This window comes from Nelumbo nucifera, chromosome 5 (genome assembly GCF_055504915.1).
Source record: "Nelumbo nucifera cultivar China Antique chromosome 5, China Antique-T2T, whole genome shotgun sequence".
NCBI lineage: Eukaryota > Viridiplantae > Streptophyta > Magnoliopsida > Proteales > Nelumbonaceae > Nelumbo > Nelumbo nucifera.
This window is the reverse complement of record NC_142653.1, coordinates 77,883,130-77,906,860: the sequence shown is the minus strand read 5'-3', so window position 1 is coordinate 77,906,860 and position 23,731 is coordinate 77,883,130. Positions and strand designations below refer to the sequence as shown.

Here is a 23,731-nt window from a genome sequence, read left to right as displayed (position 1 = left end):
ATTTGACATTATTAAGCAGAATATTCTGGCCAAGGATGAGGTCACTCTTGCCTAGGCATATGCTATGGTAAGTAGTGAAGAGAGTAGGCGGCAGGTTCAATTAAAGAGTCGACCTACAGAACACTTTGCACATGCTAGAATAAAGCTGAAGGGTCCAATTGAAAAGAAAGAGGTGATATGTGAATACTGCAACAAACCGAGGCATACTAAGGACACTTGCTAGAAGCTTCATCTAGATCTTCTCCCGTACAGGTTTAAGAATAATAGCAATAATAGCAAATTTTAAGAAGAACGGTCAAACAGGAAAGCCTAAGAATGTTAATGTTGCCATAGTGCCTAAAGGAGGGAATAAGGAGAGTGAAGAAAAGTCATCCATGGAACAGTTGGCAGCAATGAAAGCAGAGTTTGAAAAGTATGGAAGGTTATTGAATCACGTGGGAAACCACTATCTCAACACCCCACTCTTCAGGAAACACACCACCATCCGCATTTGCTCACCCAGGTATTCGTACTTCTGCAAATCATGCTTCTGTTTCAAGTAATCATAAAATCCCTTGTATTATTGATTTTAGTGCATCAGACCATATGACTAGCTTGTCTAACCTTTTTTGTTCATATCATCTCCTCTCTAGTAAAGAGAAAATATCCCTTGTTGATGGGTTTCTTGCTCCCATCTCTAGTAAGGGGGATATCAAGACCTATAACACCATTGTTTTATCCTTTATCCTTCATGTCTCCAAACTTAATACCAATCTTTTTATCTGTTAGCAGCATGACTAAATCCATGAACTATAGCATAACTTTTTTTCCTACCCATTGTGTTTTTCAGGACTTTAAATCTCAGAGAACGATTGGGAGTGTCCATGAGGTGAATGGAATATACTTGTTGGACACACCTAATAGGAGTCTTGGACCACCCCATGGAGTAGCTTTAGAGTCTATTTTGTCAGAGTCTATTGAGTCATGCCATGTCATTTCTGGTTTGGTCATTTGCCTTTTTCAGCTTTGAGTCATTTGCTTCTCAATATGTTTAAGGGAGTGTCTTTATCGAGTCTTCATTATGAGTCTTGTGAACTTGCAAAGCATTGTAGACATTCTTATTCAGTAAGCAATAAAAGATCTATTTCTCATTTTCATATTGTGTACTTTGATGTATGGGGTCCATATCATTTGCCTACTATGGGGGGCTACAAGTACTTTATCCTTTTTATTGATGATTATTCTCGTTACACTTGGATTTATCTCATGAACTTATCCTTACCCAATTTAATACCCAAATCAAAATATTCCATTATGATAATGTTAAGGAATATTTTGAAAAGAACCTTTCATTCTACTTTGAGACTTTTGGGGTTATTCATCAAAGTTCTTGTTCCTACATTCCACAGCATAATGGAGTGGAGAACCTCCATGTGGTTGAGGTTGCTAGATGCCTCATTTTTGCATCTCATGTTCCTATTAAATTTTGGGGAGATGTTGTCCTTATTGCTACCTTTTTTATTAACTATATTCATTCCCAGGTTCTGGGTTTCAAAACCCCATTTAGTCTTCTATTTCCGGATGAGGATCTCTTTTCTCTTCCTCTCCGAGTTTTTGGGTGCACTTTCTATGTACATGTTCATAACCATCAAAGACACAAATTTGAACCTAAGGCACATAAGTGTATTTTTCTAAGATATGCCTCCACACAGAAGGGAAGGGACATTACTGTTTTGATCCAGTTCGTGGCACCCGCTTTGTCTCTCGGGATGTCACATTTGCTGAGTCTACCCCATTTCTTTAGTATTTCTCCCAAGGGGGAGCAATCTGAGGAACCTTTTGCTATGTCTCCAGTTGTTCCCCTTACAGTTCCTTTTGAGTCCTCTGTTGAGTTGTCCTCTCCTTCTAGTGTGTCTACCTCAAGTGTTCCTGCTCCCCCTCCTCCTATAATTCCCCCACACCCTATTCTCCAAAGGTGGTACCAAATACACAAATTCAAGCATGAGCAAGTTGTTTCCACTCTTGCAGCAGAGCCTCTTGGACCTCCCATCTTTACTAAGATAACAGGTCAGCCTTCCTCTGACCCACCTATTTCCTTCCCAGACCTTGATCTTCCTATTGCCCTTCGCAAAGGTAAGCAAAAGTGTATAGCACATTGTATCTCTAAACACTTGTCCCATAGCCTTCTATCCCTACCTATTACTATTTTCTTGCTTTTGTCTCTTCCCATGTGATTCCAAGGTCTGAACCAAAATCCCTATCCAAACTTGAATAGAGGGACATTATGATGACTAAACCGGATGCTTTGCATAAGAACCATACCTGGGATATTATGGATTTGCCTGAAGGAAAGGAACCAGTAAGTTGTAAATGAGTATTCACCATTAAATATCATTCTGATGGCACTATTGAGAGGTTTTAAGGCCCGATTGGTTGCTAAAGGCTACACTCAGATGTATGGTATTGACTACCTTGAAACATTTGCTCCTATGGCCAAGATGACCTCAATTTGGGTTTTGTTGTCTCTAGCTGCTATTTTTGATTGGTCTGTCCACCAGTTTGATGTTAAAAATGACTTTTTTAATGGAGACCTACATGAAGAGGTCTATATGTCTTTGCCTCCGGGGGTGTACAGAAAGGAAATGCAAGGGAAGGTGTGTAAATTGCATAAATCCATATATGGTCTCAAACAGTCTCATCGAGCCTGGTTTGAGAGATTCAGGGCTGCTCTTGTCTCCTTTAGTTACACACAAACTCAATCTACCATACTTTTTTTTAAAAGAAGTAACTCTTTGGTGACTTTTTGATTGTTTATGTTGATGACATTGTGGTCATGGGTAATGACACCCAGGAGGTGAGTAAACTCAAAAGATTTCTTAACTTTGAATTTGAGATCAAGGATTTAGGAGCTCTCAGGTATTTCTTGGGAATTAAAGTTGCTAGATAAGGATGGTATCTTCATTTCTCAATGCAAGTATGTTCTTGACCTCCTTGAAGAGACTGGTAAACTTGGTGTTAAACTGACTTCCACCCCTATAAATCCCAATCATAAGCTTTCTGCTCCTGATGGTGAACTTTTACCTAATAAGGGAGTGTTTCAGAGACTGCTTGGGAAGTTGTTACATCTCTACATTATTCGGCCAAATATTTCCTATGCAATGAGTGTTATTAGTTAGTTTATGCATTCTCCCAGAGATACGCATTTAGCTGCTGCAGAAAGAGTTTTGTGTTACTTGAAAGGTACTCCGGGGAAAGGTATTCTATTTGCCAAGCATGAACACACGAAGTTGGAAGCATACACTGATGCTAATTGGGCTGGATGTATTGATGATAAGAGATCCACCTTGGGATATTGTGCTTTGGTGGCAGGGAACATTGTCTCATGGAGGAGTAACAAACAATCTGTAGTTACCAAATCCTCTACTGAAGCAAAGTACGGGGCAATGGCACATGGAGTGTCAGAATTACTATGGCTGCGATCACTTTTAGAAGAGTTGGGAATTGACTATGAAAAGCCAATGATGCTTTACTCTAACAACCAGGCAACTATCGACATTGCACATAATCCTATTCAACATGACAGAACTAAGCACATAGAGGTTGATAGACATTTTATACGGGAAAGATTTGCTTCAAGGGAAGTTTGCTTGCCATTTATCTCTTCAAAAGAGCAGCTGGCTGATTTTTTGACCAAGGGTGTTCCAAGAGGGTAGCTGACACACTATATAAGCAAGCTAGGCATGACTGACATCTATGCTCAGTTTGAGGGGGAGTGTAGAGAGACTGGGCTGAATGAGCCCTAGTAACTATTCTTTTATTTATGTAGTGTGTTATTTATTTGTTTGTTAACAAGCCTGTCTTTATGGGCCCGTTACTTCTTTTTACAAGTTTATTTTAAGTTCTTGCTTAGCTGGCCACCCACTTAAGGGCGTACTTGTAATTAACTTAGAAAATGAAGATTAACAAAAGGACTAGTGAGGAGAGAGAGGAGATTATCGGACTCTTCTTCTTCCTCCTCTTTTTTTCTCCATCTTCTTCTTTTGTTCATCTGTCTTCTACCTTTCTACTTTTTTCTCTATTTTTAATCAAGTTTGTATCAGTTTTAGAGGACTGATTTACTTTTTCTTGGATCTCTTTTGAAACCCAAATTCCAACTAAAGCTAAAGTACTAGGAGAAAGAAACTAATCTTTGAATGGGTTCGCTTTTAAAAAGGGAGAGGGAATACAAAGATGGGTAAAGGTCCTTAAAGGTGGAAATACCAAATGTTTGATTATATTTTCTTTTAAAACACATCATTATGAAATGTCCCCATTTTGGATAGTTACCCTCGGCTGACCACCTCACAAGTTACAAATTCTGCCCCCCTTAAACGACTTGTCCCCAATAAATTTGATCCCTTTTTTTGAAGAATAAAATGAAAATTTCATTAAAATAAAAGAGAATACAAAAGGAAGAGGAAGGTGATAAGATATCACCTGAGAAAAGAGAAGACTAGCTTAGACACTTTTACATTAATTAACAACCAACAAATACTCTGATAAAATATAACAAAAATACTCTAATAAAATCCAACAAAAATACTCTAATAAAAGTAAAGAAACTAACTCCTCTAGAACCAAATCCTATGCCAACTTCACAAAAGGCCAGCTGCAATGCGAACACGACAAGCCTAGCTGAAGAAGGGACCTTATCCCCTGTAAACACCTCCTCTTAGTCACCACTATCTTCATCCCATCTCCCTCCTCCAATTGCCCCTTTTCTCGATCTTTCTTCTTTCTTCTTCCTTTCAAACTCTTCAAATCTTTCCTAGCAAATTCCTCACCACCCCAGAAAAACAAACCCAGGCTTTTACCAATCTCCATCCTTTTTATCCGCTACCTTAACAGAAGTGCTTCTGGTTTTCTCCTCCTTCCTTTCAAGACTTTTAGCAGGATCACTTACAATAGAAATGGAATCCTTTTCAGATGCTATTTTACATAGACCAGTCACCAGTTATTTACCCGGGTTAGAAGCACCCTACGACTTCTCGTTATCAATAGCTTCATCTATTGGCATAATAGTCTTACTGCCCATTCTTCTACTATACCTTCTTATAATTCTTTGTTGGCCCAATCCCAACCAATCTAAGTTTCAACTGAGAGAAAACTTTGGTTACATTAACAGTATGAGAGTATCTTACTCCAAAGGCTCCTCGAATTTTTTGGAGGTCCCTAATTACATTTAAATTTGATCCCTTGATGCCCCTTGCTTTTCCAATCAACCTTCCAACCAATAGCTTCCCATTCTATCCATCTAACCTTAACCTTTAGCTCACCTATTAGTCTTTGTAGTTCTCTCAAGACATAACAATATTTCCAAAAAGCATCTTTATTGTCATTCAGCCATCCTGCTAGAACTTGTGAGACACCTTCAAATTCCAAGTTTCTCATGTTGAGAGTTCTTGCCCTTCTTAAACTTATAAGAACTGCCCACTTCTACCCAAGCTGAATCTCAAACCCCTATGGATCATTATCCAATATTGGTCCCATCTATTTGGGGTGGGAGTGGTGAACTAGATCCAACATTTGGCATCTTTTTTTTTTTTTTTTGCACAAATGACTGCTCTTAGACTCAAACCAATGTTCTGACGCTTGTCATCCCAAGATATTACCATTATACCAAGTAATGGTCCCTCTCCGATCCATATATGTCCAAAGAATAATCCTAAGATTGTCCAGCTTCATTCTTGAATGATCTACCTCTTCCTGATAGTCCTAGATTACCTGATCTATGGACATCAAAACTTAGATTTATTAGTAGGAGTGTAAACAAATCGAATTCGAATCGAATCAGACAATATCCGAATTCAAATCCGATTAGAAAATCCAATATCTGAATTCGATTCGATATCCGACAGGTATTGAAAATTAATATTCAAATTCGAATCCGATTAAATATTTGTATATTCTATTTGATTCGAATTCAATCAATTAATTATTTTAGGTAATTAATAAATATTTTATTTACATAAAGTATATAAATATATAAATTATTTTATATATAAATTGTATAAAACATTTAAATATTTTAAATGTTATATATAAGAATTAAATAATCAGTCGAATTCGGATATTTATCAAATCAAATAAGATCATATCCAAATTCGAATCCGATTAGCTATTCGATATGAATAGGATATCCAAATTCAATTGATTAGATATTCAAATTATCCGAATTAGATTCAATTATGTCGAATCTTGAATTTGAAATCGGATTTTTGAATACCGTTGACACCCCTATCTATTAGACCCTGTTGAGGAAGGGTCCAATAGGATAACGGTTTTGTGTTGCTTGGGGACAAGCTTGCCACCTGTCTCTAGTTTCTAATAATATCAACCACAATGAAACATGAGAAAAGGTCCATTATTTTCACCCAATTTGCCACTTTAATGGAAACTGATGCTGCTCGAAATTGCCTGCTTCCCTATTGGAGGGCAACTCAGACAACGAGTTCTGAGGTCAACGAATCGGTCTGCAAGATGGATAGGATCAGAGTGTCTGGGGGTTTAGACCTAGGGAGAGCACTCTGATGCTTAAGTTAGTCGAGCTGAAGTATGCAAGAGAGCAAGAGAGTATTAAGAGCTAGAAGAGAGATAACTTGCACTTAATTGCACGTACCTTGTGAAGGAGTGTTGAGGTCCTTTTATAGGCGAAAGGGTCCGAGTTCCATGTCTGGAATATCCATGCATATCGAGCCTTATCAGTCTGCTATCTTTGGGTCCAGTCTCTTTGAATCGTGCGGGAGATGGGGTTGTCCACGCCAAGTAGGTAACATGTCGCCGCCTAACTCGAAAACGTAGGTCACATTACCCCGGATAAGGGTGACCCGCCACATAGGTCGGTAGTTCGGTATTCTAGATAGCTGACTAATCAAGTCCTTGACTAGCCCAAGTTGGAATCAAGTCAGTTTCCAAGGCCCTCAGCTAGCTCTCTCAAGGTGGTGTGTGCTACCCTATCAAGGAGCGATCTGTTGTCCTCTCCAGGTCAAGGTCTAAGCCGGGCAAGTAGGTTTGGAACATCTCGGATCTAGCCAACCTACTCCATGTGGTACCGAGGTGTCACCTGACAGTTCAGGCTTGCCATGTGTCTCTTCGTGGTTGGCCGGCCAAATCATCCTCCATCAAAAACATTTTCAATGGTTTCTTCAACTGCTCTTTCCTTATCCTTGAAGAGTCTTGCATTCTGCTCCTCCCAAACACATCGAAAAGAGGCAGATCTTGTAAATCTTTATAGCACCTTACCCCTTTTCTTAGAAGTAGAGAAGAATGAGGTAAGGAACAAAGTCTTTAAGTCGACCTGAGGGTACCACTTGCCACAAAAAAAGATAAAAAGAACATTTTTACCCAAATTTTCCTATTTGTTAGAGATTGACATTTCCACTGAAGAGTCTTCCCTTTTCTCTGTTTTTTCCTTTAGATGAACCTTGTCACCCAAATTTTCTTCCTTTGCTTAGGCCAAACCACCCTAATCCTAAAAGCTGACCTCTATTTCTTCTATCCTATCTTTCTTTTACCTTATATCCCATCTGGAATGAACCATTTTCATTCTTTCCCTCTCCCCTATAACCATAATCACCCTCTCCAAAACCTTTCAGTTTAGCTTACGTTATTTATCTGTTTACCTATAGCTACCCTAGGCTACATAAATTGGTATAGCACCTTCTGTTTTGCAGCATGAGGTTGTTTACCATTGTGGCAGTATGGCTACACAATGAGGTGGAAATGACTGTGGGAGATTTACAAAATGATAGCAAGATGACTTGTGTTTGCAAATTGTGAGGTGGCTAAATGATTTGAAAAACAAAGTCAACAATTTAAGTTGTCACAGAATCAACATGGAATCAAAAACTTTTGAAACATTTCAAGCACCAATCAATTATAGATGCAACTAGATGGCAGCAAACACAACCACTGACACAGCCCAAACCAACTATAGAATCCATCTAGCCACTCTTGGAACCACCATCCAAGAACTACAGTTATTCCTTTTGATATGGTTTTGAACAATTAAGGAGTTCAAAAGGTTATATAATGATATTTTGTCATTTGTTAAGTTGGACCATCTTGATTGATGTTTGAGTTACACTGGGAATTAAGTCAGCTAGTTTACAAATAAAAGAAGGAAAACATATGTAATTGGATTTGATTGATAGGGATTAGGGAATTGAGTAATGTGGGAATTGGGCATTTGTTCCATTATTTTGGACTACCTATGGTGTCTACTAATGTATAATGTTGCCCAGATCTTTATCTTTGAGACTTTATACTTTTCAGCAATCTCATTCTCCTCTCTGCTTCTCATTTTTCTTTATTGTTTGTCAATTTTCAATAACTTTCACACCTACAGAAATCTTTTCTAGATCACTCAAGTTCCTACATAGGAAACACCCATTTTGAGCATAGGCATAGAAGACGCCATGAGCTGCCTATTAATGTATAGCTTGCACAAACAGGGACTAACAACTTACACAAACTTGCAGAAAGCTTAACATGCATTTGAATCAACTTAGGTTATAAACATGATTCAATTGTATATGAACATGCAAATTACGGGGTAAACTATGTTCGAAGAGTGAAGTTACTACCTTCGATCGGAGGGCTACAGGAATGTCTTCAAGAACACTAGCTTTAGTGTAGGTGCTCTCATACCGCAACCTCAAGTGGCTTTTTATTTGTGATCTGATATCCTTGTCCAGCTTGTTCCTATTCATGTATCTAAGGAGATCTGTCATTTTGTCCCGGAACCTCTCTGTATTGGATCCCTTGACAGTCAGAGCTGTCATGTTACCAATCAAGTAGGCCCCTAACACCATATCAAAGGATATATAGACCATAATAAAAATCATCTCCCTGGTGTTCACCGCATGAATGTCTCCATAACCTGTACAAAGGAACAAGGGATCCCCCACCCCAAATTAATTAAAAAAAAAGAAGAAAATAAATCCCAAAAATTCCAGAAAGCATCCAGAACAGAGAGAGATTCTCATAGTTGTAGTTCATGAAAATCGAAACAAAATGGTAAAATATACGACAGCATCCCAAGAACATGTGGAATCAAAAATTCCCAAGAACATGAATCCCACATTTCGGAAATCAAGGAGTAGGTTATGCACTTTTGCTTCAACTCTTTAGTAACAACAATTAAGAAAAGGAAACAGTCGCAAATAATAGAGAGAAGGATTTACAGAGAAAGGGTTGGTCTTTTGTTACCTCTTCAAAATTCAAATTATTGGGACATTCTTGTAACAAAAACTTGGGAAGTTATCTATCCATTCCAAATACGATAAATGGGGAAAATCGAACAAAACTGCTTCTCAGAAGAAGCAAATTGTGTAACTTTCCATCTGAAGATCGAAAAGCTGACGAAAATTGATATCATCTTTGCTACAACCATCAACATTTTTTTTCGTTTCTTTTGTGTGTGAACTGTGAAGTGTGGCATGCGTTAACGTTATGATATAAGGGTCCGTTTGGGAGAGCTCTCCGGATTATCCATGTTGGGCCTACGTTAGAAAGCCTGCAGCCTGCCGAGACGAGTCCGGATCTGCTCTCACTAAGCGCGCATAAGACAAATTTATCCACACGAGGAACATTTTCTGTGCTTTCATGTTATTATGCATAGGGAGATGATCCCAATTCACGACTATAATGGTTTGTGGGTAGGTGTGGGTAGAGTTCTTATGCGTGGGAAATCTAGAATTCATCATTATATTCAATAAATACTCGATAAATTTTGGTGAAAATCACTCTAATTGATGTCAATTGATTGATTCTAAGCTTTTCTATTATCATACCTTTCGGCATCATAGTTGAACCCATTTTCTAATAGTTATCTTAGAATCCTGTTTGAATTATTTGAAGTGTAGACTGAGGATATTTTATGAGAAAGGTGTCACAAAAAAATTCTAGAGTCTTGGGATTATTTTTTGTCTAAAGGGGCTTCTAAAAGTAGTCAATTTTCGAAGTGGGCTTTTAGAAAAAGAACATAGGTGGCATTTGATAAATCTGAAAAGTTAAAAAGATATTAAATGTGTTTGAAATCTGAAAAGATGCATAGTTGCTTTTCTACTTTTTTAAAGAATCTGAATCCATAAGTTTGTTTGTGTTGATCAACCCTTTACCATCTAAAATTTATTGATTTTACTATTTTACCCCTAAAATATATAATTTGGAAATGTTGAATTCAATTTACATTATCTCATAAATAATAATTTTCAACCTCAAAATAATATTGAAACAATACAAATAAAAAATAATAAATTAATAATTACTAATTAATAAATGAAATGATTAAAATTAAAAAAAAATAATTAATGATTATAAAAATATTAAAATAATTAATAAATTACAAAAATTAAAATTAAAATAATTTTTAAAAATTATTGAAATAATTAAAAATTACTAGTTAATAAAAATAATTAATAATTAATAAATAACACAAGTAAATTTAATAAAAAATAATTAATGTTTAATAAAAAATATTAAAATAATTTATAATTATTAATTAATAAAAACATTATTATTATTCACCGAAGTATCGAACCACCACTACTGCTTGTTGCAACGACGGTGGCAGTGGTGGAAAGACGGGGGAGGGAGAGAGAGAGAGAGAGGGAGAGAGAGAAAGGGGGGGAGAGAGAGGGGGAGGGAGAGAAGGGAAGACAGGGGGAGAGAGAGAGTTGCTGCTAGGGGAGAGAGAGAACATAGCGGTGGTGGTGATGGTGGTGGTGGGAAGACAGGAGAGAGAGAGAGAGAGGAAGCGAGAGCGAGAGAAGACAGGGGAGAGAGAGAGCCGCTACAGCGGCGGTGGCGGGAATACACGGCAAAGAGAGAGAGAGAGAGAGAAGAGAGGGGAGCGAGAGCCACTGCTGCAACTTGCAACAATAGTGGAGAGAGAGAGAGAGAGAGAGAGAGGGAGAGAGAGCTAGAGAGAGTCGAATGTTTAGGTTTTATGGGTCACTGACTTCTTTTAACTACTTCAAGCATTAAAGCCAAACAAAGCTTTTTTTTCTTTTTATTATCTTGTGTTTGTCCCGTCATCAATTTAGGTGGCGTTTGATAAATTTGAAAATTCAGATCTAAAAAGTTGAAAAGATATTAAATGTGTCTGAAATCTAAAAAGATGCATAGTTGCTTTTCTACTTTTTAGAGAATGTGAATCCATAAGTTTTTTTGTGCTGGATCAACCCTTTACCATATGAAATTTACTAATTTTATTATTTTACCCCTAAAACATACAATTTGGAAATGTTGAATTCAATTTACATTATCTCATAAAAAATAATTTTTAACCTCAAAATAATATTGAAACAATACAAATTAATAATTACTAATTAATAAATGAAACAATTAAAATTAAAAATAATTAATGATTATTTAATAATTACTAATTAATAATTTACAAAAATTAAAATTAAAATAATTTTTAAAAACTAATGAAATCATTAAAATTTACTAGTTAATAAAAATAATTAATAATTAATAAATAGAACAAGTAAATTTAATAAAAAATAATTAATGTTTAATAAAAATATAAAAATAATTAATAAAAGCATTATTTTTATTCACCAAAGTACCGAACCATCACTGTTGCTTGTTGTAGCGGCGGTGGCAGTGGTAGGAAGGCAAGGGAGGGAGAGAGAGAGAGAGAGAGAGAGAGAGAGAGAGAGAGGGAGAGAGCGAGAGCAAGAGTGAGAGAGAGAAGACAGGGAGAGAGAGAGAGAGAGCCACCACTAGGGGAGAGAAAGAAGATAACGACGGTGGTAGTAGAGGGAAGACAAGGAAGGGAGGGAGGGAGGGAGGGAGAGGGAGAGAGAGAGAGAGAGAGAGAGAAGACAAGGAAAGAAAGTCGCCGCTACAAGTTGTAGTGGCGATGGCAGGAATGTGGAGGGAAGAGAGAGAAAGAGCGAGAGTGAGAGTGAGCAAGAGAGAGAGAGAGAGCTAGAGAGAGTTGAGTGTTTAGGTTTGCTGGGTTTGGGGGTATCAAGGGTAACTCGGGTCACCGGCTTCTTTTAACTGCTTCAAGCTTTAAATCCAAACAAAGTTTTTTTTTTCTTTTTATTATCTTGTGTTTGTCCCGTCATCAACTTAGGTGGCGTTTGATAAATTTGAAAATTCAGATCTAAAAAGTTGAAAAGATATTAAATGTGTCTGAAATCTAAAAAGATGCATAGTTGCTTTTCTACTTTTTAGAGAATGTGAATCCATAAGTTTTTTTGTGTTGGATCAACCCTTTACCATATGAAATTTACTAATTTTATTATTTTACCCCTAAAACATACAATTTGGAAATGTTGAATTCAATTTACATTATCTCATAAAAAATAATTTTTAACCTCAAAATAATATTGAAACAATACAAATAAAAAATAACAAATTAATAATTACTAATTAATAAATGAAACAATTAAAATTAAAAATAATTAATGATTATTTAATAATTACTAATTAATAATTTACAAAAATTAAAATTAAAATAATTTTTAAAAATTAATGAAATCATTAAAATTTACTAGTTAATAAAAAGAATTAATAATTAATAAATAAAACAAGTAAATTTAATAAAAATATTAAATCCAAACAAGGGTAACTCGGGTTTGGGGGTATCAAGGGTAACTCGGGTCACCGGCTTCTTTTAACTGCTTCAAGCATTAAATCCAAACAAAGTTTTTTTTTTTCTTTTTATTATCTTGTGTTTGTCCCGTGATCAACTTAGGTGGCGTTTGATAAATCTAAAAATTCAGATCTTAAAAGTTAAAAAGATATTAAATGTGTTTGAAATCTAAAAAGAGGCATAATTTCTTTTCTACTTTTTAGAGGATCTGAATCCATAAGTTTGTTTGTGTTGGAACAACCCTTTACCATTTGAAATTTATTGATTTTACTATTTTACCACTAAAATGTGCAATTTGGAAATGTTGAATTCAATTTACATTATCTCATAAAAATAATTTTCAACCTCAAAATAATATTAAAACAATACAAATAATAAATAATAAATTAACAATTACTAATTAATAAATGAAATGATTGAAATTAAAAAAATTAATAATTATAAAAATATTAAAATAATTAATAATTCACATAAATAAAAATTAAAATAATTTTTAAAAATTAATGAAATAATTAAAAATTACTACTTAATAAAAATAATTAATAATTAATAAATAACACAAGTAAATTTAATAAAAATATTAAAATAATTAATAAAAATAATTTATAATTAATAATTAATAAAAGCATTATTCTTATTCACCGAAGTACCAAACCACTGCTGCTGCTTGTTGTAGCTATAGTGGCAGTGGTGGGAAGACAGGGGAGGGAGAGAGAGAGAGAGAGAAGACAGAGGAGAGAGAGAGAGCTGCCGCTAGGGGGAGAAAGAGAAGACAACGGCGGTGGCAGTGGTGGGAAGACAAGGGAGAGAGAGAGAAAGCTTGCAGCGTCAGTGGCAGGACTATAGGACGAAGAGAGAGAGCGAGCGAGAGAGCAAGAGAGAGAGAGAGAGAAGACAGGGGGAGAGAGAGCCACCACTACAACTTGCAGTGGCTGTGGCAAGAAGATAGGGCGAAGAGAGAGAGAGAGAGACGGAGAAAGAGAGGTCGAATGTTTTGGTTTTATGGGTTTGGGGGTATTAGGGGTAACTCAGGTCATTTACAAAAAAAATTGTAAGGATATTTTGGACATTGGGCATACTCTGAAACTCGTCTAAGCACGTCAAGAGCCGGCCCAAGGTCTATGATTTTCAGATCTGAAAATCAGTTTCAAACCCAGTTTAAGAGGTCCAACCAAACAAGGGGTGAGGTCTGAAAAGTAGCATTTTCAGATTTGGACCTCTAAAAAGTGCAATCAAACGGTACCTTACCCTCACCTAACAAATTTTAACTCCACTATACAGTTGAAAGTAGTGACAAGGGAAATTGATGCCAATAAAGGAGAGGTATTAGTGTTTAGGTTTGGGGTGTCAGAAGTTTTAAATAAACTCATGGTTAAAATTTAATAATAATAATAATAATAATAATAATAATTGTTATTGTAATTTAAAATTTTCATGTGCAAAACATGTGAAGTTGGAATTTTTTGTGTATATTTCCTATATGATACACTTTTGTGTATAGTATATTTATTTATCTATACTACTAATAAAAGAGCGAATAGCCCCATTTTCTGGACTTTTCAATAGACATTTTTACCCCTTATCTAAGCAACATACAACATGCATAAAGAAGGGCATATATGTCATTTACTCTCACTCCAAAAACTGCCCACTTATAACAATTAAGAAACTGCCCACTTATAACTATTCAAAAACTGTCCACTTATAACTATTCAAAAACTGTCCATGAATTGTAAATAGTTTTGTCTTGGAGATACTGTCACGTGCAAATGCACGCAAATGTTTACTAGTCTGTACTACTAATAAAAGATCGAATAGCCCCATCTTTTGGACTTTTCATTAGACATTTTTACCCCTTATCTAAGCAACATACAACGAGCATAAAAAAGGGCATATATGCCCTTTACTCTCAATCCAAAAACTGTCCACTTATAACAATTAAGAAACTGCCCACTTATAACAATTAAGAAACTGTCCACTTATAACTATTCAAAAACTGTCCATGAATTGTAAATAGTTTTGTCTTTGAGATACTATCACGTGCAAATGCACATACATGTTTACTAGTACTATTAAAAGTACTAATGAGGGTGTGGACTTTCTTTTTTACTAAACTACCCCCATTTTTAGTTTAGTTCCCCTTTAATTCTAATGGCTAATAATGTAATATCCTTTACAACACCTTATTTAATTCTCTCTCGTTAAGATTTATATTTAAGGAATTAATTCACATTCTCTCACATTAAATTTTGTATTTAAGGTATTTTTTATTTAATAAATTCTAATAATTAGATCTTTATAAAATACTTTTTAACAATATAAAACCCATGTTTTTTAGAGGGGAAAATATTAAAACCTCCCTTTGAAGTTTCTAACCATTATTGAAACTTCCCCTAAAGTTTCATAATTGCAATCACTTCCCCTGAACTTTTTAACACAGTTGCAAGTAGACCCCTTCTCTTATAATCCTCTAACAAGAAGCATGAAAATGTTCAAGATAACCATGTAGTTACTTTGACTAAAATGTTTATTTTCCAAATTTTCCCTTCATATCAGTCACTACCCCGAACCCTTCCAACCTCCTTTTAGAAATTAATTTATTTTATAAATTTTCCCTTCATATGAATCCCCCAAAGGTAAAGTTGCAATTTTAAACTTTCCTTTTTTGTCATTCAAAAGTTTAGATTATATTATGCAAAAAACCACCCTCAATGGTAATTGTATGGTTTTTTTGGACATTTGTGGTTCTCTTGGCTCTTGTTAGAGGATTTTGAGAGAGGGGGTCTACTTGTAACTGTATTTGAAAGTTCAAGGGAGGTGATTGCAATTACCAAACTTTAGGGGAGATTTTAGTGACGGTAAAATACTTTAAGATAGGTTTCAGCGATTTATCCTTTTCTAAAATTAACCAAAAAAATGAAACCATTCTTCCATCCAAGTGGTAGATAAGTCAATTCAACCATTTGATGTCAATTGAGTGAATCCATGTGGGCCATTTCTCTAATATTTTATATTAATTAATCATAACAAACAAAAATAAGTGTTCTAAAAAAGAATTGTTTATACTGATAATGAAAACGAAACACGAATTGTGAAACCAACCAAAAAATGAAATTGATTTCTTATTGGGTCCAAATCAATAGTTCAACTTTTAGTTCAAATGTGTCAATATTTGATATCATAATTAAACAGTAAAAAATCAATAAATAATGTCAATATTTGGGTGCATCTCTAATATTGTATATTCATCATATTAAACAAAAACAAGTGTCATAAATAAGAATTATTTTTACACACATGGAAATATAACAAATGTAAAAAATATAATTTGAATTTAGTCCCTTTTTAATTGTGAGGGCAAAAAAATGTAATTTGAACTATTATTTTTCACCTCATTCAAATCCCTCTTATTAAGTCATACATTTGAGGTGCCAATTCCTATCTCAATAAATGATATATTTAAGATATTTTCTCTCCAATAAATTCTATTATTAGATCTATATCCAATAGTTTTAACAATAAATCTCATTTGTTTTTTTTCAAAATTGAACCAAAAGAATGAAATTGTCCTTTTGTCTAGGTGGTGGATAAGCAATTCAACCATCTAGGTCAAATGGGTTAAGCCATGTTGTCACAATTAAATAATAAAAATTAAAAAATGAAATAAAAAAAATACATAATATTTGTTGAAAACATTTGGGATATCTCTAATATAGAATTATTTTATATACATAGAAATATATACAAAATTTAAAATGATTTGGATATATATTACTATCTTCATCATCTAAAATTGCCACGTGCAAGGCATTGTGCAAATTTACTAGTATAGTAAAAAGCACAAATAGCCTCAAGAATATTTCTGGAACTTTATGAGGACAGAATTTACCCCATAGTATTTAAATTTATTGATAAAAATAAGGGAAAATAGGGTAATCGGTTATATATATCAAGGTTGTGTCTTGTTGTAGTGCAAATACATTTGCATTGATGCAAAACTATGGTAGTGCAAATGATTTGGTTGCAAGTTTTGATTTATTTTTTGTTTCAAATTTTACCTTATGTTTTTTGGTTGCATTAAAAATGAAGTAAAATAAGACCAAAAGCGGAATAAAGTAAAATTCAAAACAAAACTAAACCAACATTTGCTTTTTTTTTTTTTCATTTGCACTCTCGTACATTTGTACTAGTGTAAATAAAATTGCACTACAACCAAACACAACATAAATGATTTATAAAGAGGTAGTTTTAAGATATTTAATGCATTTAATTCTCTCTTATTAAATCCAACATTTAATGTATTAATTTGCATTCACTTTCATGAGTCATATATTTAAGTCATTTTTGTTTCTTCTCATCATTTAATTCCATTAATTAAACACATACATAATAAATTAATAATTCCAATAACATAAAAACTTATACTTTAAAATCTACTTGGAAAAAACATTGTTTTCATCTAGGTGGTAGTAAGAAATTAAACCATTTTGGGTCAAATGGGTCATTCCATGTTGCCATAATTAAATAATAAAATTGAAAAATAGATAAAATGCAAAAAATATAGAAATTAAAGAAATTGGGAACATTTTTAATATTTATTCAACATATTAAACAATAATAAGTATGATAAAAAAGAAATATTTTTATTAATGATGGAAATGGAATGTAAAATTTAAAACCAATTGGAAATAAATCATATCTAATGCATATTCTCTCATTAAATCTCATACCTAATGCATACTCTCTCGTTAAATCCTATATTTAAGATATACTTTTCAAATTATTAAATTCTACTAACTAAATCCATAACATTAATTTAATAGTATAAAAATGAATATTTTGAAAATAAATTTGAAAATATAACCATTTTCTTCCCTCCCCGATGGTGGGTAAGCAATTCAATCATTTAGGTTCAAATGGGTTAACGAATGATGCCATAATTAAATAATAAAAACTAAAATATATAAAATATATAATACCAAAAAAAATAATTGGACATATCTCTAACATTGTATATTCGTTATACTAAACAAAAATAAGTGTAAAATTTAAGAAGTATGTTTATTAATGATGAAAATGGAATGCCAAATTTAAAATCAACATAGAAATGAAATGATGTTATAGTCAAATAATAAAATTTTTAAAAATAGAAAATATAAAGAATCAAAAAAATAAAAAATAGAGAAATTTTGGGAACATATATAATGTTTTATATTTATAAAAAAACTAATAAAATATTGTATACATTTTTGATGTTATACATTCATTATATTAAACAAAAATAAGTATTATACATAAGAAATAATTTTATCAATGATGAAAATGTAATACATAATTTAATGTCAACATAGAAATCAAACTATTTTTCTTTTTAGATGGTGGGTTAGTGGTTTGGGTCAATAGATTAATCAATGATATGGTAGTTAAATACTAAACCTTTAAAAAATAAAAAGGTACAAGTAATTAAAAGAATATATAAAAGATTATATATTAATTATGTCAAACAAAAATTAAGTGTGATAAGTAAAAATTATTTATATTATGTAGATGAAATATATAATTTAAAATTGATCCAAAAGCAAAGATATTTTCTTATTTAGATGATGGGTCAATAATCAATCTTTTCAAAGAAACTCATGATGTCATAATTGAATAATAAATATTTAAAAAAAGATAGAAAACAAAAAATGAAAAGTACAAAATTTTGTTGAAAACATTTCTAATGTTCTATATTCATTATATTAAATAAGAATAATTGTTAAAATAAAAATTATTTTTATTTATGGCAGAAATAGAATACAAATTTTAATAATAATACTAATAATAATAATAATAATAATAATAATAATAATAATTGTTGTTGTTGCAATTTAAAATTTCTACGTGCAATTGACCTGACATTTATTACAAGCATTTAAGTTTATTTTTAATCATATTGTTACTTTTGTTAATTTTCAATTTATATTTTAACTATGATATATCTAAAATTCAAGTAATTAATATGAAGAAAAATTTCTTACTACTTAAGTACTAGTCTTTTTAATGAGCTTTTGTGAGTACCAAATCTTCTCCTCAAAGAGTGCACCTCACAGTCTCATCCCATCGTGCATTAAGAATATCTCCTGTCTTTTGTGTTATTATTTATGGGGAGATGTTCCCAATACACAGTAGGATGGGGCTGTGTGGTCTGTGTGAGGTGCGTTCTATTAGGAGCAGATCCCAATTCACTTGATGCAGAAAAGCTCATTTTACAACTTTTTCATCAAACTAGGGGTGCAAGTTAGGCAGGTTGGGTTGGGTTTATGGTCAATCCAAACCCAACCTTAAGATTTAGGTCTAAGGTTTGAGCCCAAACCAAGGCCGAGATCAAGCTTGATCTTACTAACCCGAGCCCAGCCCGCATTGTATTTGATGCACTCGGGTTGGGCTCCGGCTCAGGCTAGACTCCGGTTGGTCAATGACCAGCTCTATAATTATACATGTACACATGCATTTATGCAAGTATGTAGACATATATGTATGTATATTTGTAAATATGTATACAGATATATATGTATATATGTAAATACATATTTATATATGTATCTATGAATATGTATAACCGGGCCCAAACCCAGCCAACCCGTGTAAAAATTGGGATGAATCGGTTTGGGCTCAGGTTGGGCTTGCCCAATTTGTGCCCCTACATCAAACCATTTTTTGGCTTGGAATCCCCAATATGAAAAGCATAAAAAAAAAATCATTAAAAAAAGCACTTCCAAACATGGCCTAAATAGTTTGAATAGGTGAGGATCGATGGAAACACTCTGGGCCCAGGCCCGGCCCAATAAGTACGTAGGCAAAAAGCATTTCTAGGCCAAAGAACCCATGAACCTCTGGTGTGATGATTGTGATGTGTGAAGTCTGAGCATATATATATAGTTATATACGTACCAACCGTAGCCATGGTAACAATGGCGAAGTAGAGGGAAGTTATGTAGCGCCTCCAGAAGTCGATTTCTCTGAAGTTGATATATTTGTAATCTCCCATGCTTAGGCTTCCAATCCATGTAGAGCCCTCCTTTGCAGGAGGCAATGTGGTTGCCAGGTAGTAGAAGATGCAAGCTGCTGTGTGAGTGCAGTACAGTTCCACTGTGATGAGCTTCACTATCCTTGTGAATAGATAGTTGATGCGGATATCCTTCTCCATCTTCTGAAAGAATTCTTCCACTTTCCGTGCTCGATACAGTCGGATCCAAATCAGGCACCGTACAGCTTCTCTTCTTCCTGTGACCTATCACATATTTGCATCGATTAACACAGTGCATTTGTCATGTGTGTATGTATGTTGTTTAATTTGGACAATCTCATTCTACGGGCTTAATTTGTTTGCAGTGCAAATTTTATTTCTGTTGCTGTGCTGCGTTTGGAAACGATGCAAATGGAGAATAAATCCGGGTTTTTAGGTAAATTGTACTTTGGTTCACTTTTGTCTGTGTTTGTGAACATTACATTTATGCATTGATAAATGATAGACCAATGCATATTTATATTGATAAAAAAGAAGTAAATTTGCATTCAAGTGGGTTTTGATAAAAAAAAAAACATATGCTTTATTGGAATTTTTGTTTGCATCCATTACAGTTAAAAGTCTATTTGGTAAGAAGGTAAATTAATTTATCAGTGCAAAACTAATCCAATTTTACAATTTATATGAATTGTTTTACACTCTACATATTTGCATCATTTCCAAATGCAGCCTGTGTAAATGTTTGAGAGTGCAAATTTTGGCTTTTGGCAGCCTTATTTTGTTTGTTTGTTTGTAAGAGGGAAAATGGTTTGATCCGATCCCACCTCTTATATGTATCCAGTTGCACATTGAGAATATCTCTCATACTTTAAATTCATGAGATTATGGCTCATTTGTTTGTGAGCGAGGTAGGAAGCAAGGTGATGTGATTCCTGCTTTATATGAGAGATTGTCTAATTGAGGTAGGAGGAAAATGGTACAAGATTTGCATCAGATTTTAGGATGTAAAATTTGCACTGCCAACGAATACATATAATCACTTGCAAATTTTGTATCAGGTAGAAAGTGCAAATCTTATTAACAAACAAATGAAAGCAAAAGCTGAACCAAGTGCACTGCAAACAAACACAGCCGTGAGTATGAACACTTCCTTTTAATCTCCTCACCTTGTAGATGGCATCCCAAGGAATACAGCCAAGAAGATCTAATGCAAAGCTTCTCTTTGCATAGCTGCATACATCAAAGAAAATAAAGAACAAAAATTCAATATGTTCTTCAAGTAGTTTGCTGCTTATCATAAAGCAGAAATTCAAGCATGCATGAATGGACTTATTGATTGGAGCTAAAAACGTTGTTAGAGTTGAGGCTTTGGCCATTCCAATTTAACCCAAATCCAATTAGTTAGTGAACATATGTACTTAAGGGTGTTAATGGACCTGTTTTGGATTGAATCCTGTCCGGTCCAAAATCAATTTGGATGGATTGGACGGACCAAAAAGATATAGTGGATTGGGCCAATATAGTCCAAAATATTTATTAGATTGGATTGGACCTGGTCCATTCATAAAAATTTATATTGGATTTAGTTGGATTAAGCAAATATCTGATTCATTGGTATAAGATAAGAATATAGGTGTTAATGGACTGGGTTTGGATTGAAACCAATCTAAATTAAAATGAATTTGAACAAATTAGACGATTCGAATATTGAATTGGACCGATCCAATATGATTCAAATTATTCATTGGATTGGATTGGACCTGATCCATTAGTAATGGATTCACATTAGACTGGATCAGATTGGACCAAATCCAATCCAATTGACACCCCTAAATTGTACCAATATAGGTCGTCATCATCATCATCATCATCCTCATCTAAGTCTTATATCTCAACCATATAAAATTGGCTATATGAATCCTATTTGGCCATTCTGTTATATTCAAAGTCATATCCATTATTAAATTAAGAGAATTTACATCATATCGTTTCGTACTACTTTAACCCAATAAAAGTGATATAATAAGAAGCTTACCGTATGGCAATGCTTTTCCTGTCATATACCATTTTGTATGTGTGACGGTCTCTGTATGCGACGAAGAATTGAATGATCACATCTACAAAGAAGATTATTTGTATGCTCTCCAAGTTCATCAGATGATTTGGCAATCCTCTGAAGAACCCAAACTCCACTGGCGTAAAGAAAGATGAATACATGGACCAAAAGCATATGATGTTTGCCCAATATCTATAGAATCTACAAGTTGATAAAAGTTTGTAAGGTCAGTTTTGACTCTAAATACAACATTTCTCAAATTTATATAAGTTTTGTTTTGAAACAAAGTGGGGTTGGGCACTAGTCTCCACAAAACGAGGGAAGTTATATTTATTTGCATATATTATTTCTTTTTTTTTGTTTAATTCTTGAAGTTTCAGTAACTTATGAATGCACACATGGATATGATGAATTCAAATTAGCCCCCCACAAGATAGTTTCCCACAACGTCCCACGGTATATTCCCACCGTGTACTAGAAATATCTCCTGATGAAAAGTATCAGAAATAATGAGACATTATCAGTAGATGTTCCCAATACATGACGGAAATGTGCTATGGGATATTATGCGAAACTATCTTGTGGGGGGCTGATTTCAACTCGGATATAATAATATCTTGTTCAAAATGTTTTTTCTCCTTGTATAAGTGGGTCTTGTTCAAATGTTTTTTGGCTGGTTGTAGGCCAAGATTTGATATCAAATCCCTTCTCCCCCTTTCTCCTCCCCCCCCCCTCTCTCTCTCTCTTCTTCCTCTTCTCTTTTCTTGCTTCTCTTTTAATTTGTTTGTTCCTTCAACCTGCAACTCGCCACCATCATTGAACTGCATTCAGCCCCCTATATATTTTAATCTGCCCCTCTCTCTATGCTATCCATCCACTGGCTCCCTATCTTAATTTGAAAATTGTTGCAATTGCAGTTGTAGGAAGTCAAAAACATAGCAACAAATATTGTTTTAAAACAATCTAGTATTTTCAAAGGGTAAAATAGGATTTTTTAGAATATTAAAATAAGTTCATGAAATAGGAGAAGAAATGAGGGTATGTTTAAATCCAATAGGAACATCTCACAATGTATATTTAAGTCTATATACAAAACTCAGGGTATGTTTAAGTTAATATTTATAAAAAGTCAAGATATGTTTAAGTTTTTTACCTTAATGCATTAATTTATTCTTTGTTCATATTAATTTATAATTGTTTCATGGTTATAAGTGTTCTGGATGTTTAGTTTAGGGTAATTTATTATCATAATCAGTATGTCTTACTGAAATTTTAGGAAATTGAAAGGTTTAATTTTATATATGTATTCAAATACATCTCTTAAAATTGTCTTTGATATTCTTTGCAATACCGAAATAACATCAGATGTAGTACAAGTGAAATCATGCAATGAAAAAAGAATCTCCACTATATTCAATAAAGTAATCAATTATCTCTCTCTCTAGAAAGAACTCACCTTCCATTAGGATCAATTACAAAGGCACCATAACAGTCTTTTGGAATGCTGGTAGGATCGACAGTCTCCCACTTGGTCTTCCCAAGCCAAAACTCCCTAGAAATAAAATCCAACCTGTTTCCAACAGAGCCATCGGTGTTGTCATCCACGTTGTTAAGAACAAATTCTTCTTGGATCTCTCCTGCAGCCATGTTTTCTCTGCTATTTTTCTGTTTCTCAGACTCTCACTACAACCAACTGTACCTGTATTTTTAGCAAATGGATTGAGAGAGAGAGAGAGAAAAGAGGGGGGGGGGATGATCTATCAATTTTATTTTTTATTAGCACCTGATGTAAAGTTAACACAAAATTGACAATTGGGAATGCATCATGGCCACTAGCATGTGAAACAAGGGTTGAAGGGCCATGTGGGTTTGCTTAGTTTTGTCATCACCTGTGTGTCATTATGTGTAGATTGTCTCAACTTTATTAAATGGCTTGGATTAATTTTGTTTCTTAAGAAATAAAATCATATTTTTCTTCAAGATATAAAAAGCATTACAAGCTTATACTTGATTTTATTTTTACTTTTTTTTGTGG

The 23,731-nt window shown here is 33.8% G+C and overlaps 1 protein-coding gene across 5 annotated transcripts in view; it reads right to left on the bottom strand.

Annotated features, from left to right (window-relative positions):
• LOC104593904 (potassium channel KOR2-like) overlaps positions 1-23,425 on the bottom strand; it is a 146,479-nt gene extending 123,054 nt beyond the window's left edge. For all 5 annotated transcript variants that reach the window (XR_016076316.1, XR_016076317.1, XM_010253995.3 and 2 more), the window contains exons 1-5: positions 23,153-23,425; positions 21,676-21,897; positions 20,807-20,870; positions 19,565-19,904; positions 8,604-8,899 (exon numbers count right to left, since the gene is read on the bottom strand). Coding sequence is in view for 3 of the 5 variants with exons in the window: in XM_010253995.3 (XP_010252297.1) it covers positions 8,604-8,899; positions 19,565-19,904; positions 20,807-20,870; positions 21,676-21,897; positions 23,153-23,343 (1,113 nt within the window). In the remaining 2 variants the exon portion in view is untranslated. The remainder of the gene's footprint in view (positions 1-8,603; positions 8,900-19,564; positions 19,905-20,806; positions 20,871-21,675; positions 21,898-23,152) is intronic.
• Between the last annotated feature and the right edge of the window lie 306 nt (positions 23,426-23,731).